Source organism: Ranitomeya imitator, chromosome 3 (assembly GCF_032444005.1).
Source record: "Ranitomeya imitator isolate aRanImi1 chromosome 3, aRanImi1.pri, whole genome shotgun sequence".
Lineage (NCBI taxonomy): Eukaryota > Metazoa > Chordata > Amphibia > Anura > Dendrobatidae > Ranitomeya > Ranitomeya imitator.
The window spans coordinates 541,216,728-541,234,478 of NC_091284.1; the positions used below are offsets into that span (position 1 = coordinate 541,216,728).

Below are 17,751 nucleotides of genomic sequence, written 5' to 3' on the forward strand. Positions count from 1 at the left end.
CAATTGAATTCAGATAGGGTGACCCGCCAGAAGGCAGTGGACCTGCTGTAAGACTACCGTTCGGATCTCCAGAACAATGATGGGGAGAAGACGACTGGCATTGGTAGTTACTAATAACCATTGAACCGGGAGAAAGGCCCTGGATGAAGAAGGAGCTCAGAGACTATTGTCTGAAAGTCTGTTTGACATGCTGAAAACGAGCGGAGCGAAGGAAACCGCTTCCATTGTCGTCACCATTTTTCCTCAGACCTCTCTTAGCAAATCGAATGAAATGAGGGGGTGAGTAATCAAGTCCTCAGAACTCTCCTTGCGCGAGCTCCCTGTTGAAGGGCCATGACCTTGTCTCGAGGAAGAATTACCATCCTTCTAGAAGTGTGCAGGATCATCCTCAAAAAGGATATCTGCTTGGCTGGAAATGAGGAGAACTTGTCTAAGTGTAGCTGCCAGCCCAGGAGAGAAGGTATCGCAAGAGATATAGACGACTCAGCGTAGTCCTGGAAGGGCAGCTAGACGGACCAAACAGGGCAGGACGAGCACGCCTCTAGAGTGCAAGAGAAACATGACATCCGCCATGACCCGAGCGAACACTCTGGGTGCGGAAGCAAGGCCGAAGGCCAAAGTTGTGACTTGAAAATGCTGTTGACGAATGGAAAGGCGAAGGAATTTTTGCAGAGGGCAAGCAACTCGAATGTCGATGGATGCCGGAAAAAGCACCTTTTTCTGTTGAAGTAATGGCTGAGCGGAGGAACTCCATCCAAATAAGGAGGACCATGTCAAAGGTTGTTAGAAGTTTGAGGTCCAGGGTCGATCTTACTTTTCGTTCCCCTGTTTGGAACCAAGATCCCTTAGATCTAGACTGTGCTGGACAATCCTTATACAATCCTTTGTCAGTCTCCCGCTCAAAGGATTTGATTGGCCAGTTGTTGCTGGTGTGAATCAAGGTAGTTAAGGTCTCTAGCCAGGAGACCATTGCTCTAGCAATCCATGCGGCCGCTAGGGAGGATAGAGCGCTGGACCCGAAGCCGCAACGAACCAGATTTGCTATCTGACAGTCCGTGGTATTTTTAATTGATGACCCATCAGGTAGGGATACTGGTAGGTATACCACAGGAGATTCTACCCGGTTAATCTGCCCCATGGCAGAATGTGCGGCTGCATCCAGCAGGTCATAATCTCTTGCCATCTCCTCTTTTCACGGTGCAGAGATAAAAATTAGGAACCCTCGATCCATCAACCTCTTAACAGGGAAGTGGAGAGGAATTGTCCGCCTTCTTGCATCATCCACTAAATAGTGGTGATGCAGAGGGGGGAGCTCTTACGCCAAAAAGGGGTGCCTCTATATGTCCACAGAGTTCAGGTCTCCAGGTGGACAGGACAGGTTGTCTGGCGTTAGGCCTGGATGCAGAAGAGGAAACATGGAGACGACACTCCGTGTGCTCGTCTGTTGATGGTGTGGGGAGATCGGTGCCCATTAAAGGACCCGTCGCCCTTAAAAAAAAAAAACAGGCCAGGCATGGCATCCCATGAGAGGCTTCTGTCCAGTGAATCGCTTATCCGAATTGAATGGCAAATGCTCTCGAGGGAGTTTAGTCTCTGAAGCTCTAGCAAGCTCAGGCAATATCCAATCCATATTCAGAGCCTTGTTGTCATCAAATCATTGGTGAGGGAGCAGGAAACGAAAAACTTCCGTTTTCTAGATGCCTGTATGTTTCTAGACGCCTGCACGTTTCTAGAATACTTGCGGCCCCTGCTAGCCGACGGCTCCCATGTAGGATAGGGACCATGTATAATGGTCCTGCGAGCACTCCAAACACAGAAGGTACACAGAGGGGTTCAATCTCTTGGTCAGAGAACCATGGATTGGTCAGTGAAGAAGTCCACTGAGGGGAACTAGAGGATAAAGCTGGGGTCGGCGGCGGAGGGCTCCTCGGACTGATCAAGCGCCTTTAAGACCAGGGAATACTGGTCATGCACCTTTAAGACCAGGAAATATTGGTCATACGCCTTTAAGACCAGGGAATACTGGTCATGCGCCTTTAAGACCAGAGAATACTGGTCATGCACCTTTAAGACCAGAGAATACTGGTCATGCACCTTTAAGACCAGGGAATACTGGTCACGCACCTTTACGACCAGGAAATATTGGTCATACGCCTTTAAGACCAGGGAATACTGGTCATGCGCCTTTAAGACCAGAGAATACTGGTCATGCGCCTTTAAGACCAGAGAATACTGGTCATGCGCCTTTAAGACCAGGGAATACTGGTCATGCGCCTTTAAGACCAGGGAATACTGGTCATGCACCTTTAAGACCAGGGAATACTGGTCATGCACCTTTAAGACCAGGGAATACTAGTCATGCACCTTTAAGACCAGAGAATACTGGTCATGCGCCTTTAAGACCAGGGAATACTGGTCATGCACCTTTAAGACCAGGGAATACTGGTCATGCGCCTTTAAGACCAGGGAATACTGGTCATGCACCTTTAAGACCAGGGAATACTGGTCATGCGCCTTTAAGACCAGGGAATACTGGTCATGCGCCTTTAAGACCAGGGAATACTGGTCATGCGCCTTTAAGACCAGGGAATACTGGTCATGCGCCTTTAAGACCAGGAAATATTGGTCATACGCCTTTAAGACCAGGGAATACTGGTCATGCGCCTTTAAGACCAGAGAATACTGGTCATGCGCCTTTAAGACCAGAGAATACTGGTCATGCGCCTTTAAGACCAGGGAATACTGGTCATGCGCCTTTAAGACCAGGGAATACTGGTCATGCGCCTTTAAGACCAGGGAATACTGGTCATGCGCCTTTAAGACCAGGAAATATTGGTCATACGCCTTTAAGACCAGGGAATACTGGTCATGCGCCTTTAAGACCAGAGAATACTGGTCATGCACCTTTAAGACCAGAGAATACTGGTCATGCACCTTTAAGACCAGGGAATACTGGTCATGCACCTTTAAGACCAGAGAATACTGGTCATGCACCTTTAAGACCAGGGAATACTGGTCATGCACCTTTAAGACCAGGGAATACTGGTCATGTGCCTTTAAGACCAGGGAATACTGGTCATGCGCCTTTAAGACCAAGGAATACTGGTCATGCACCTTTAAGACCAGGGAATACTGGTCATGCGCCTTTAAGACTTGGAATACTGGCCATATGCCTTTATGACCAGGGAATACTGGTCATGCTCCTTTAAGACTGGGAATACTGGCCATATGCCTTTAAGACCAGGAAATACTGGTCATGTGCCTTTAAGACCAGGTACTTCCTTACCCGGGTACTGATGTAGAGTCGATGTGCCCCTTTAATGCAAAAATACTGTCACCCCAGTGTGAGCTGGCCGGGTGGACTAAGATGGCCACCGGGAGCTGCAGAGTTGATAAAAAATCTCGCAGAGAGCGAGAAGCGCCAATTTGGGGGGCGTCACCAGTGGGTCGTTCCAGGCAAGACTTCCAGGATGCGGCCTACAAATCGGCCGAAGCCGGGGACTAAATTTTTGCAGCCATCCAGAGCGTTACCTCAGAGGTGGGCCACAGGGAAGTGGCTGAGGCTGCCTGTCAGCATGTGGATATCCCACTGAAGATGGATCCACTCACCATTGGTGCACGTCCCGGCATGGAGCCGCCGCGGATGTGGGTTTCAGCGCTGTTCTGTGCAGCGTGGACGGTGCAGGGATAAGCCTCAATCCATCATACCTTTGTTAGGGAGGTGGAGAGGAACCGTCCGCCTCCTTGTGCCATCCGCTTTCACAGTGGTGGGACAGTGGGGGCTGCTCGGACGCCATAGAAAGGGGCCTCTGTACAGCCACGGAGTTCAGTCCGGGTGGACAGGGCCAGTTGTCCGGCATTAGGCCTGGCTCCAGGAGAGGCTACATGGAGGCGACACTCCATGTGGTCGCCTGCTGCTGGTGTGGGGAGATCGGGACCATGAAAGGAACCGTCGCCCCTGAAGTGAGCTCAGGCATGGCTTCCCACGTCGCAGAAAAGGGTACGGGGAGGTATACTCGCCATGCTCGCCTGTTGATGGTTCGGGGGAGATCGGAACCTTGAAAGGAACCGTCGCCCCCTTCACTCCGTTAATTAAAAAATAAAAATTTACAGAAAAGTAAACAATAAAATAAAAACTTTGGGGTCTGAAACAGACCCATGTGACTCCTACAGACACTAAGCAAGAACTGGTTAGCTGAGAGCCAGCAGGAGGGTGTATACTGCAGGGGAGGAGATCACTTTTTTTGTATCACTTAGTGGCAGCCTCCTATTGGCAGCTGCATACACCCACGGTCTGTGTCCCCCAATGAGGCGAAGGAGAAATCTTGATTGTTTGTTTCTGACCAAATACTTATTTTCCACCATAATATGCAAAAAAAAAATGATAAAATAAACAGACAGACAATGTGATTTTCTGGATTTTTTTTTCTCAGTTTGTCTCCCATAGTTGAGGTTTACCTATGATGTAAATTACAGACGCCTCTCATCTTTTTAAGTGGTGGAACTTGCACTATTGCTGACTGACTAAATACTTTTTTGCCCCACTGTATATACGCAATGCCCTGACAAGGTCAAGCGTATGCAGAGCCCTCTCCACTCTATGAACCGGGACCGGACAAAGGGATGGCAGTGAAATTTCCTCCTCATTGAGGTGGAAGTGGGAAACAACCTTCGGAAGGAAGGATGGGACCGTACGGAGAACTACCTTGTCCTGGTGAAAAACCAGGAAGGGCCGTCTGCAGGGGACTGCTGTCAGTTTAGACACACTGTGTAGCGAGGTGATTGCCACCAGGAAAACCACCTTCTGGGATAGAAGGCGGAGCGGGACCTCCTTAAGGGGTTCGAAGGGTGGTTCCTGCAATGCCGTCAGGACCAGGTTGAGGTCCCACGTTTCTAGTGGTCGTCTGTAGGGGGGAACCAATCGGGAAACCCCCTGAAGAAAAGTCCTTACTTGCGGCTTGGTAGCAATGCGCCTTTGAAAAAGCACTGAGAGGGCTGACACCTGGCTCTTAAGCGAGCCCAGGGACAGCCTGGCCCACAGACCCGATTGGAGAAAACCCAAGTACTTTGGGTAAGGAATAAGGGAGTGGAGTCTAGCCACTAGATTCACACCAGGTAAAGAAAACTTTCCAGGTACGGTCATAGATCTTGGCAGAGGCTGGCTTCCGTGCCCTGATCATGGTTCCAATGACGTCTGGCGAGAGCCCTGCCTGGGTTAGAACCCAGGTCTCAAGGGCCACACCGTTAAATTGAGAGCCCCCGAGTTCTGGTGATAGAACGGGCCTTGTGATAGAAGATCGGGGCGGTCGGGGAGACGCCAGGGGGCTTCTGCTGTAAGTTGTACGATGTCGGCGTACCATGTACCTCTGGGCCAGTCCGGTGCGATTAGGATGGTTGGAACTCCCTCTTGCTTGATCTTCCTCACCACCCTGGATATCAGCAGGAAAGGTGGAAAAATGTAAAGCTGGAACTGGGTCCAGTCCTGAACCAGAGCGTCTGCTCCGAGCGACCGCGGATCGTGTGTTCTGGCCATGAAGTTGGAGACCTTGGCATTGAAGTGGGATGCCATTAGGTCCACATCCGAGGTCCCCCAGCGATGGCAAATCTAGTGAAAAATTTCGGGATGGAGAGACCACTCTCCCGAGTCTATTTCTTGTCAGCTGAGGAAGTCTGCTTCCCAGTTGTCCACACCTGGAATGTGGACCGCCGAGAGAACCGACCCTGTGTCCTCTGCCTAGTGGAGGATATTTGACACCACTCGCATCGCCTGGGTACTGCAGGTCCCCCCTTGGTGATTCACATATGCCACAGCCGTGGCATTGTCCAACTGTATTCTGATGGGAGAGGCTGCCAGTAAGTGATGAAGGGCTCTCAATGCCAGGAGGATGGCACGAATTTCCAGGATGTTTATGGGCATGGTCGCTTCCACCGGGGACCACTTGCCCTGTGCCCTGTGGTGTAGGTGCACTGCACCCCAACCCGTCAGGCTCGCATCGGTGGTCAGAACTTTCCATTGACCTGTGAGAAAGGATTTCCCCTTTGCTAGCGAGGATGGCTTGAGCCACAAGTGCAGGGACCTCTTAGTTGACGACGTTAGCCGGAACTCCCTGTCGAGTGAGAGAGAGAAAGGGTTTTTGTCCCAGGACTTGAGGATGGCTAGTTGGAGAGGCCTGAGGCGAAACTGGGCAAATGGGACGGCTTCTATTGCTGCCCCCATCCTGCCGAGGACTCTCATGGCAAACCGAAGAGATCGAGGGGGTTTGCGGAGGAGGGTGCGAACTCCTAGGCGAAGAGCCAGTGCCTTGTCCTTGGGAAGGAGCACTAGACCCCTGGAGGTGTTGAATAACATTCCCAGGAAGGTCAGAGACCGACTCGGGGTTGGTGATGACTTTTTTAAATTGACTAACCAGCCCATGCGACTCAGAGTGTTAATTGTAATTGAGACGCTGAGCTCGCAGTCCTTGAAGGTGGGAGCCTTGATGAGTAGATCGTCCAAGTATGGAATGACTACTATGCTTCTGGAGTGCAGGACATCCATGGTGGCTGCCATGACTTTGGTAAACACTCTGGGAGCCACGAACTGGTAGTGGTCCTGGTCGATTGCGAACCTGAGAAACCTCTGATGGGCAGGTGCAATCGGTATATGCAGGTATGCGTCTTGTATGTCTATGGAGGCAAAATATTCTCCCTTCTCCATGGACGCAATGATGGACCGAAAAGACTCCATGCAGAAGTGACGGACCCGTACATATTTGTTGAGTTGTTTTAGGTCCAATATGGGCCGCACACTGCCTCCTTTCTTGGGGACTACAAAGAGATTGGAGTAGAACCCTCGGAAGCACTCGGCCGTGGGGACCGGTACTATGACTCCTGCTTGAAGAAGCGAGGAGACCGCTTGTCGGAAGGCACGAGCCTTGGCCGGTGGTTTTGGGGGGACAGAAAGGAAAAATTGGTCCGGTGGGTTGGAGGTGAACTCTATCTTGTATCCGGAAGACACTGGTTCCCTGATCCACCTGTCTTCTGTAATAGGCAGCCAGACTTTATGAAAGAGCAAAAGTCGGCCGCCTACGGGTGTGGTGTCTTCCGGAGTCCGTGAGTCATGATGAGAGAAAGTCTGAGATTTTCCTCCTCTGGGCTTGGACTGGGCTGCTTTTGACTGACAGGTCTTGTCCGACCTTTGCGTCGACCGTGAGTTGTCCCTGCGTGGGGAACAGTTACGATTTTGTGCTGGACGTGAGACGGACCAGCCCGAAGTATTCCGAAAGGATCGGAATAGAGTTTGGTTACGCTTCTTGTAAGTGCGTTTAGGTTTTAGTTGGGGAAGAGAGGTACTCTTACCCCCAGTGGCGTTGGATATCATCGTGTCTAACTGATCACCAAAAAGTCGCCCACTGAGGTAGGGGAGGTGCGTGAGGGACTTCTTTGAGGCGGCGTCCGCTTTCCATTCCCTCAGCCAGAGGATACGCCGAATTGTGATGGCGTTTGAGGCTATCCCCGCTACACCCCTTGCTGAATCAAGAGCTGCATGAAGCATGTAATCTGATACGACAGCTATTTGAACCGCTTGGTCCGACAGCTCAGGAGCGGATGCTTGGAGGCCAGCTTGTAAATTTTTGGCCCAGGCCAGAATGGCCTTGGCAGCCCAAACTGAAGCGAAAGCAGGAGCCAGGGATGCCCCTGCAGCCTCGAAAATTGAATTAGCCATGCGCTCTTCCTGCCGGTCTGCTGCATCCCTGAGGGTTGAGCTATCTGGCAGTGAAAGGGGGGTCTGTGCTGCTAGTCTAGAGACTGGGGGGTCTACTTCGGGTGGGTCTGTCCATTCCTTGGTATCCTTCTGTTGGAAGGGGTACCTAGCCTCCAGATATTTGCGATTAGCGAATTTTTTCTCAGGCTGTGAAAGCGGCTTTTTAAGGATTGCCTTAAAGGGAACCTGTCACCCCGTTTTTTGAGATTGAGCTATAAATACTGTTAAATAGGGCCTGCGCTGTGTGTTCCTATAGTGTATGTAGTGTACCCCGATTCCCTATGTATGCTGAGAAATAACTTACCAAAGTCGCCGTTTTCGCCTGTCAATCAGGCTGGTCAGGTCGGGAGGGCGTGGTGACATCGCTGGTTCTTCCTCAGCTTTACGTTGGTGGCGTAGTGGCGTGGTGGTGAACAAGCAGCGCGCGATCTGCGCTGTAATTCCTTGCATCGGTGGGGGCGGCCATCTTCCTGGGGCCGCGCGTGCGCAGATCGAGTGCTCTGCTGCACGGGGCTTCAGGAAAATGGCCGCGGGATGCCGCGCGTGCGCATTAGAGATCGCGGCGGCCATTTTCCCAAAGCCGAGTTTGCATCTCGGCTTTGGGAAAATGGCCGCCTGCACTCCCCCGGCCCCCACAGTGGCAGTGTGCTGGCCCATGGTGCTGGGAGCTGCAGAGTGCTGCCTGCACAAGCCCTACCTGAGGCGTCTCAACCTAATGCCCCCATGAGGGGGATTAGGGAGGGTGCTGCTGTCACCTTCAGGGGGCTTTATCCTCGCCTCGACCTTAACCCATAAACCAAAAGGAATTGGGGAAGGAGGGGGATTCTCGACTTCGAACCAGCACCCGAGGGACTGGGGAAGGAGCGACATGGGGAATAGCCATCTCTACTTCAACCGGGCACCCCATAATAGGGGGCCGAGGAAGGAGCCATGCCAGGAGTCTCGCAGGAGACCCACTTTTCTTCATCTGTAATCCGTCGGGGGAAAAAAAACGGAGTAAGAAAAAAAATATTAGGTGTGCCTCCTATGCGACACTAAGCAAAAACTGGAGAAGGCTGACACCGTCCAGGGGTGTATACTGCAGAGGAGGAGTCACGGTTAATCTTTTTCAGATTATGCATAGTGTCGCCTCCTAGTGGACACCAGCATAACACCCCATGGTCATGTGTCCCCCAATGAGGCGACAGAGTAATATGTCTTATAATCTAGGTTCTTTAAAGTAGCAACCTTTTGCTTTGATGACTGTGTTGAGGGAGGATCTGAAGTGACCCTTCACGGTTGACTCAGTGATTTTCAAATTGATCCACGGGGCATTGCCGGCAACTGAAAATGACCAGACGGAGATCTGGAGGGTATCGAGCAGATCTCTAGCCCCCGTTTATTGTGTCACACTTTTCATAATCTTAGAAGTTATACTTCAACCAATCAATATAAGAACACGCTCACAGTTCTTATCCTATAAGAATGCAGGAACAGCCTGTACGTCAAGGACCTGTAGAACAATACACCCTCAGTGTCATATCTTGTTCGGGCTGGAATAATCAAGGTCTCATAACAACTATGAACTTTTACCTAGTAACAAAAATTTATCTCAAAACAGCAAGATGGAGTCGAAAAGCACAAAATGAAGCCTGCTTTAATTTTTCTTAGATTAACCCTTCACAGCATTACTATTCAGCAGAATTAATTTCAGTCTATTGGTTCGGCCCCCCATAATAGTCACGGTCTCTCATGTGGCCCCACGGGAAAATGAATTGCCCACTCCTGGAATAGATAATCAATATCAGATCTATGAAGGTCCAACACTGCTGATCAGCTTACAATATCATAATACAGGACAATTCCCTTTAAATTCTTAAAAGGGTTTTAAACTAAAAATCAGATTACATTTATAATGATTGTTATACAGAGTTTAGAGGTTAGAGCGTCAAGAAAATGTCAATGCCTAAGAAAATAATTAACGCATAAATCGTAATTAGAAGAACCTCATGACAAATGTTTTCATTTGTTTATTTCCTCACCTCCATGTAATGGCCCACACAGAAGGCGTGCATGGATTCTCTGGTGTCATCAAACTGAAGAGCAGCTTCCAAAGCCACCACAGGGTCTTCACCAGCAAAGTGAGCTATGGAGAGGGCAAAAAAATGTTATTGTGGAAGGTCAAATTTAGTGGGTTATTGACAAACTACACCTAGAGGATGCGGCCCATTCATGTCTTCATGAAATACCACACAGGATTTTGTTTAATAATAATAATAATAATAATAATAATAATAATAATAATAATAATAATACCGTGTATACTCGAGTATAAGCCGAGCATTTAAGTCCCTTTTTTAGCCTGAAATTGCCCCTCTCTGCTTATACTCGAGTCATACCCAGGGGTCGGCGGGGAGGGGAGAGCGGCAGCTGTGTAATAATACTCACCTGCTCCTGGCGCGGTCCCTGCATGTCCCTGGTTCCCCGGCGCCGGCAGCTTCTTCCTCTGGTGAGCGGTCACATGGTACCACTCATTACAGCAATGAATATGGACCCGACTCCACTCTCATAGGGGTGGAGCCACATATTCAGTACTGTAATGAGCGGTACCATGTGACCGCTCACTACAGGAAGAAGCTGCCGGGGAACAGATGTGAAGGGATCGCGACAGGAGCAGGCTAGTATCACGGGGGGGCAGTGCGCGATATTCACCTGCTCCCCGTTCCATCGTCGGCGCCGCTCCATCTTCCCCGTCCTCTGCAGTGCTCAGGTCAGAGGGCGCGATGACGTGGTTAGTGTGCGCGCCGCCCTCTGCCTGAACAGTCAGTGCAAAGGATGGGGGAAGACAGCGGCGGTCGGCGCTGGAACGGGGAGCAGGTGAATATAGCAAGTGCCGGGGGCCTGAGAGGTATGTGATTTTTTTTTTTAATCGCAGCAACAGCATATGGGGCAAATATCTGTATGGAGCATCTTATGGGGCCATGTGCAGCATTATATGGGGCAAATGTCTGTATGAGGCCATGTGCAGCATTATATGGGGCAAATATCTGTATGAGGCCATGTGCAGCATTATATGGGGCAAATATCTGTATGGAGCATCTTATGGGGCCATGTGCAGCATTATATGGGGCAAGTATCTGTATGGAGCATCTTGTGGGGCCATGTGCAGCATTATATGGGGAAAATATCTGTATGGGGCCATGTGCAGCATTATATGGGGCAAATATCTGTATGAGGCCATGTGCAGCATTATATGGGGCAAATATCTGTATGGAGCATCTTATGGGGCCATGTGCAGCATTATATGGGGCAAGTATCTGTATGGAGCATCTTGTGGGGCCATGTGCAGCATTATATGGGGAAAATATCTGTATGGGGCCATGTGCAGCATTATATGGGGCAAATATCTGTATGAGGCCATGTGCAGCATTATATGGGGCAAATATCTGTATGGAGCATCTTATGGGGCCATGTGCAGCATTATATGGGGCAAGTATCTGTATGGAGCATCTTGTGGGGCCATGTGCAGCATTATATGGGGAAAATATCTGTATGGGGCCATGTGCAGCATTATATGGGGCAAATATCTCTATGGAGCATCTTATGGGGCCATAATCAGCATTTGTGCAGCATTGTATGGGGCAAATGTCTGCATGGAGCATCTTACAGGGTCATAACATTTGTGCAGCATTATATGGGGCATATTTTAATATGGAGCATCTTATGGAGCCCATCATAAACTGTTGGGAGCATTATATGGGGCGTATTTTGTATGGAGCATCTTATGTGGCCCATCATGAACTGTATGGAGCATTATATGAGGCTCCTGATTCAATATGGATATTCAAAAACACTTAATCTACTGATGTCTCAATTACCGTATATACTCGAGTATAAGCCGAGATTTTCAGCCCAAATTTTTGGGCTGAAAGTGCCCCTCTCGGCTTATACTCGAGTCAAAGTGGGTGGCAGGGTCGGTGGGTGAGGGCGCTGAGGCATACTTACCTGCTTCCAGCGATCCTGACGCTCTCCCTGCCGTCCCACGGTCTTCGGTGCTGCAGTTCTTCCCCTGTTCAGCGGTCACGTGGGACCGCTCATTAGAGAAATGAATAAGCGGCTCCACCCCCCATAGGGGTGGAGCCGCCTATTCATTTCTCTAATCAGCGGTGTCGGTGACCGCTGATAGAGGAAGAAGCTGCGGCACCGAAGACCAGCTGTACGGGAGAAGGAGCTGGACGCCGGGAGCAGGTAAGTATCGCATATTCACCTGTCCGCGTTCCACACGCCGGGCGTCGCTCCATCCTCCCGGCGTCTCTCCGCTCTGACTGTGCAGGTCAGAGGGCGCGATGATGCATATAGTGTGCGCGGCGCCCTCTGTCTGATCAGTCAGAGCGGAGAGACGCCGGGACCGGACGCTGGGAGCTGCAAGCAAGAGAGGTGAGTATGGCTTTTTTTTTTTTTTTATTGCAGCAGCAGCAGCAATGGCACAGATATATGTGGAGCATCTATGGGGAAATATGAACGGTGCAGAGCACTATATGGGGCACAGCTATGGGGAAATATGAACGGTGCAGAGCACTATATGGCACAGCTATGGGGAAATATGAACGGTGCAGAGCACTATATGGCAGAGCTATGGGGAAATATGAACGGTGCAGAGCACTATATGGCACAGCTATGGGGCAATATGACCGGTGCAGAGCACTATATGGCACAGCTATGGGGCAATAATGAACGGTGCAGAGCACTATATGGCACAGCTATGGGGCAAGAATGATCTACTTTTTTTTTTTTAAATTCACCGGTAAATGCTTGCATTTCCACCCTAGGCTTATACTCGAGTCAATAAGTTTTCCCAGTTTTTTGTGGCAAAATTAGGGGGGGGTTCGGCTTATACTCGAGTATATACGGTATATATTTTAAATTTGTGCATTTTACGATCTGCCAACTATTTAAGACTACCGAAATTAACTTTGATTTTTTTTTAAATTTTTGTGGAAATTCAAAAACTGAAAAGTGGGGCGTGCAATATTATTCGGCCCCTTTACAAACTCACTCCAGAAGTTCATTGTGGATCTCTGAATGATCCAATGTTGTCCTAAATGCCTAATGATGATAAATATAATCCACCTGTGTGCAATCAAGTCTCTGTATAAATTCACCTGCTTTGTGATAGTCTCAAGGTTCTGTTTGAAGCACAAAGAGCATCATGAAGACCAAGGAACACAACAGGTGATACTGTTGTGGAGAAGTTTAAAGCCGGATTTGGATACAACATGATTTCCAAAACTTTAAACATCCCAAAGAGCACTGTGCAAGCGATCATATTGAAATGGAAGGAGTATCATACCACTGCAAATCTACCAAGACCCGGCCGTCTCTCTAAACTTTCATCTCAAACAAGAAGACTGATCAGAGATGCAGCCAAGAGGCCCATGATCACTCTGGATGAACTGCAGAGATCTACAGCTGAGGTGGGACAGTCTGTCCATAGGACAACAATCAGTTGTACACTGCACAAATTTGGCCTTTATGGAAGAGTGGCAAGAAGAAAGCCATTTCTCAAAGATATCCATAAAAAGTGTTGTTTAAAGTTTGCACCAAGCCTCCTGGGAGACACACCAAACATATGGAAGAAGGTGCTCTGGTCAGATGAAACCAAAATCGAACTTTTTGGCAACAATGCCAAAAAATATGTTTGGCGTAAAGGCAACACAGTTCATCTCCCTGAACACACCATCCCCCCTGTCAAACATTGTGGTGGCAGCATGAAGGTTTGGGCCTGCTTTTCTTCAGCAGGGACAGGGAAGATGGTTAAAATTGATGGGAAGATGGATGAAGCCAAATACAGCACCATACTTGAAGAAAACCTGTTGGAGTCTGCAAAGGACCCGAGACTGGGATGGAGATTTGTCTTCCAACAAGACAATGATCCCAAACATAAAGCAAAATCTACAATGGAATAGTTCACAAATAAACGTATCCAGGTGTTAGAATGGCCAAGTCAAAGTCCAAACCTCAATCCAATTGAAAATCTGTGGAAAGAGCTGAAAACTGCTGTTCACAAACGATCTCCATCAAACCTCACTGAGCTCGAGCTGTTTGCCAAGGAAGAATGGGCAAGAATTCCAGTCTCTTGACGTACAAAACTGATAAGAGACATACCCCAAGCGACTTGCAGCTGTAATCGCAGCAAAAGGTGGCGCAACAAAGTATTAAGTTAAAGGGGCCGAATAATATTTCACGCCCACTTTTCAGTTTTTGAATTTCCACAAAAATTTAAAATAACCATTAAAATTTCGTTCAACTTAACAATTGTGTTCCACTTTTTGATTCTTCACCAAAAATTTACATTTAGTATCTTTATGTTTGAAGCATGATATGTGGGAAAAGGTTGAAAAGTTCCAGGGAGCCAAATACTGTCTCAAGGCACTGTATTTATTTATTAGACTTTTTAATAGGACTAGTGTCTTGTGCCTCTTAGGCCCCTTTCACACATCAGTTTTTTGCCATCAGTCGCAATCCGTCGAATTTTGAAAAAAAACGAATCCGGAACTGATGCCGCCGGATGCGTTTTTTTTCTCATAGACTTGTATTAGCGATGGATGGCCTCACGTTTCATCCGTAATTCGCCTGATCAGTCGAAAATTGTTTGTCCGGCGGCCGGAGACAGACAAAGTAATGTTTTTTGTGTACATAAAAAAAAAAAATTAAAACAAATCGGACAGCGACGGATCTGTTGAAGTCCGTTGTTTGCTCAAATGGAAGCTGGATTCAGTGTTTGTTTTTTTTTGCTCCAATTTATTTAGGATCCAATTAGCTGGATCAGCTAGTCGGATCCGTTGAAAAAAAACAAATCCATCACATCACTTTTTCACAATCTGCCACGGATCTGTCGATCCAACGGATTGTGACGGATGGCAAAAAAACTGATGTGTGAAAGGGGCCTTAGTACACTGCTCTATGTAACCCTGCCTCCACTGCTTATCAGCTGTCAACATACCGTGTACACAGAAAGCTACCAATCAGTGGTGTGCACTGGGCTTAGCATTCTGAGCACTGCTATAGTGAGAAAATGGCAAAGAAAATTGTGATTTTATCAAAACCGCTGCACCCACTAACCTGATACAGCGCTGGAATGAGAGTCTCAGCCTCTAAATCATGGTACTGTCAGATTACATAGCACAAAACCTGCTGACAGATTACCTTTAATAGTGAAATATACATGTAGAAGTGTTTGTTCAGATCCTAGCAGCTAAGATAATTCACGGGTGTCTGAAAGTGTGACAGAGTGAGCCCTCGCCTGTTAAACTGATTGACTGCTACTGTAAATATAACCTGTAGCATCTAAGGGTTACATTGTCAGTATAGGTGTCCTCGGATCCCAACTGTTACAGCAGTATTTCAGCTGTTCAGTACGGCCTGCAGACACTGAAGGTGAGACACCACACCATGATGTCAGAGTGGAAAGGGATAATGGCTCAAAAGATGTAGAGGTAATGTCCTTATACTATAAGCTGAAACACGAGGTCGCCCAAATCTCAAAGGTTTGTAGGGACCGTATTTACCATCATCAAAAGCAGAACGTATACGTGCAGCAGAAAATCATACCAAGAATAGTATTTGCATGTAGGGACTGTGCTTGAAAGTCCTTGATGTCGTAGACTTTTCCATCTATCACAGTCCAGAATCCTCCATCTTTGTTGTGATTCTCCAAATCTGCTTTACGTATTAGTGTAACCTCTTCATTGTTCCTAGAGCTCTGACCACTAAAAAACGAGCCTTTTAAAATAATGCAAAAAGGACAAATAAAAGAAAAAAATATATTGTCATTAAGACAGAAAACTACATTACCTTCACAAGAGTGCAATGACTGTCGCCAAAAAAAAATGTAGACATGGAAAGATAAATCCACAACTTACTCATTATGCCAGGCCAGGCTAAATCTTCATTGTCGTCTCGCTCTCTGCCAGGAGCAAGGTGGTTAAACCTATCTAACGGCTCCAGAAGACTGGCCAGGAGAGGTATGGCCCCGGCCTCCTGCATGAGCCAAGCATTCTTACAAAGCAGCAGTACTGCCGACACAACCAGCTCAGGAAGGAGAACACCTAGCGGATGGAAAATGAAAGCTCAAAATTACCATCAGGAGTAAACGGATTCCTCCCGTCAAGGACTTTCACACTTTTACCTGTAAGATCACCTGCCACAATGCGGGAAACCTCAGCAAAGTGCCTGTGAGAGGTCGCGGCAATGTTGGTGGCAACAGGCAGTATGTCCCCAATGTGTGTGCACAAAAGAGCGGTATATTTCTTCAATAATGAGCCAACACCTAAAAGATCAGGAGCTAAATGGCAAAAAGACAATATAAGCAGAAGTCTCAAAAATAGCCTTCATTTTGCATAAGCAGATAGTATATTATATATACCATGAGTGTTGGCAGAGAGGTCCACCACTGTGCCGGGATAAAGCTTGCTGACCAGTAGTCTCTGAAAACGGAGCAACAAATCCATGGATGCGGACCGCTCCTTACTAAAATGCTCCTGATCTAAACTGGACGAGATGCGTCGTGCCATGTCCTTAAGCTTAGCGATGGTCTGAGAAGCAATGTTCCTGGAGACATCAAACAAAAGGTTCAAGACAATTACAAAGTGTATGCACACAGGAGAAAACCTCAGACAAGAAAATAAGTAGCAATCTTGGGATCAACATAATATGTTACTGGACTGATTAGCGTATGTCCAGGACCAACTCTACATTGGAGGCCAAATATGTACAAATATGATTAACCGGGATACTTTCCATTATAATCAAATTTAAAGGATATGTCAGATTTTTACTAGTTCATCTGAGTGTAGCATGATGCAGGCAAAGAGACCCTGAATCCAACAGTGTATCACTTAGCTTACTGGGTTTAGCAATGCAGCAGAACTGAGAAAGCCAACCCTGCCCACACCAGGCTCTCTATTTACATATCTATAGACAGTGAGCTGCTTATCCCAGAAGGGGCGGAGTCAGACCAGGAGGCACAAGCTACTGTAGCCCGGAAAATGATAATCAAAAGGTGATAAAACCTTCAGTGTAAGTAAACACCACACAGCTGGACAGGCGACATCCCTGAATTCTAAGTTTTAGCCCCTTCCTCATGCGGTCCTCAGATTACATAGCAAAAACCTAATGACAGATTCCCTTTAAAGAGCACAGAACCCCCAATATACTTCTGTAACATTGCTATAATGTTTTCGTTATCAGCGAGTGTTATAAAAAGAGGACAATTTAGTAAATCCTTATCTTAATAAGAAAGTATAGAATGATTCTTTATGAAATTCTGAACTGTGATGTTCCTCAAGGAAATAAATCAGTGATGGTAAGTTACCAGTTGGGGGTGTGTCCTTACACAGTCTGACATCGTCCAATCAGTGCGGGTTCTCTCAGGATGTTAGGACACACCCCCATGAAATGGGATTCCCAAAAGGGAATTACAGAAGAACAGCACAAAACAGAATAAGTCCATGATCCGGAATGGTCATTTCACAGGCATTTACAAACACCCCTCAGGAAAGCTGGCAGCTCCTCCATAGTGAGGGGCCTTACAAGTTACATCAAATACCAACATCCTTACAATTATTCAACAGGTCCATGGGTAATTAGTGAGCAAATGCAAAGGGGTTTTTATCCATTCATGTATTCAAATTGGCTAAATCTGAAATATATTCTATTTTCTATTGGAAAATAAGGTTTTGGCTACTATACAGTTCTTGAATGTGGCTGACCGTGTACTAAAATTGCACTGGGCCTTGATTTGGAAGAAAAGGTCAGAACATGTCACCTACTACTGCTGAACAATGGAGGTCTCCTCATTTTGATTTCAGGGGTTTTCAAGTATCTGATAACCCCCATCACTGGCTGCAGTTTGGTTTATAAAAAAAAAAAAAAACCACGACCTGCGCTTTACCCATCCTTCCCAGGTCCAGTTCTGAGACATCACCGCTGCTCCCAGTGTCCGTTATTGTCTGCAGCGCTGGCGTCAC

The 17,751-nt window shown here is 47.6% G+C and overlaps 1 protein-coding gene across 3 annotated transcripts in view; it reads right to left on the minus strand.

The window, feature by feature from the left end:
• HERC2 (HECT and RLD domain containing E3 ubiquitin protein ligase 2) overlaps window positions 1-17,751 on the minus strand; it is a 296,865-nt gene that overhangs the window by 184,025 nt on the left and 95,089 nt on the right. For all 3 annotated transcript variants that reach the window (XM_069757837.1, XM_069757836.1, XM_069757835.1), the window contains exons 21-25: window positions 16,149-16,333; window positions 15,912-16,067; window positions 15,646-15,831; window positions 15,335-15,505; window positions 9,766-9,869 (exon numbers count right to left, since the gene is read on the minus strand). In XM_069757837.1, coding sequence (XP_069613938.1) covers window positions 9,766-9,869; window positions 15,335-15,505; window positions 15,646-15,831; window positions 15,912-16,067; window positions 16,149-16,333 — 802 coding nt within the window. The remainder of the gene's footprint in view (window positions 1-9,765; window positions 9,870-15,334; window positions 15,506-15,645; window positions 15,832-15,911; window positions 16,068-16,148; window positions 16,334-17,751) is intronic.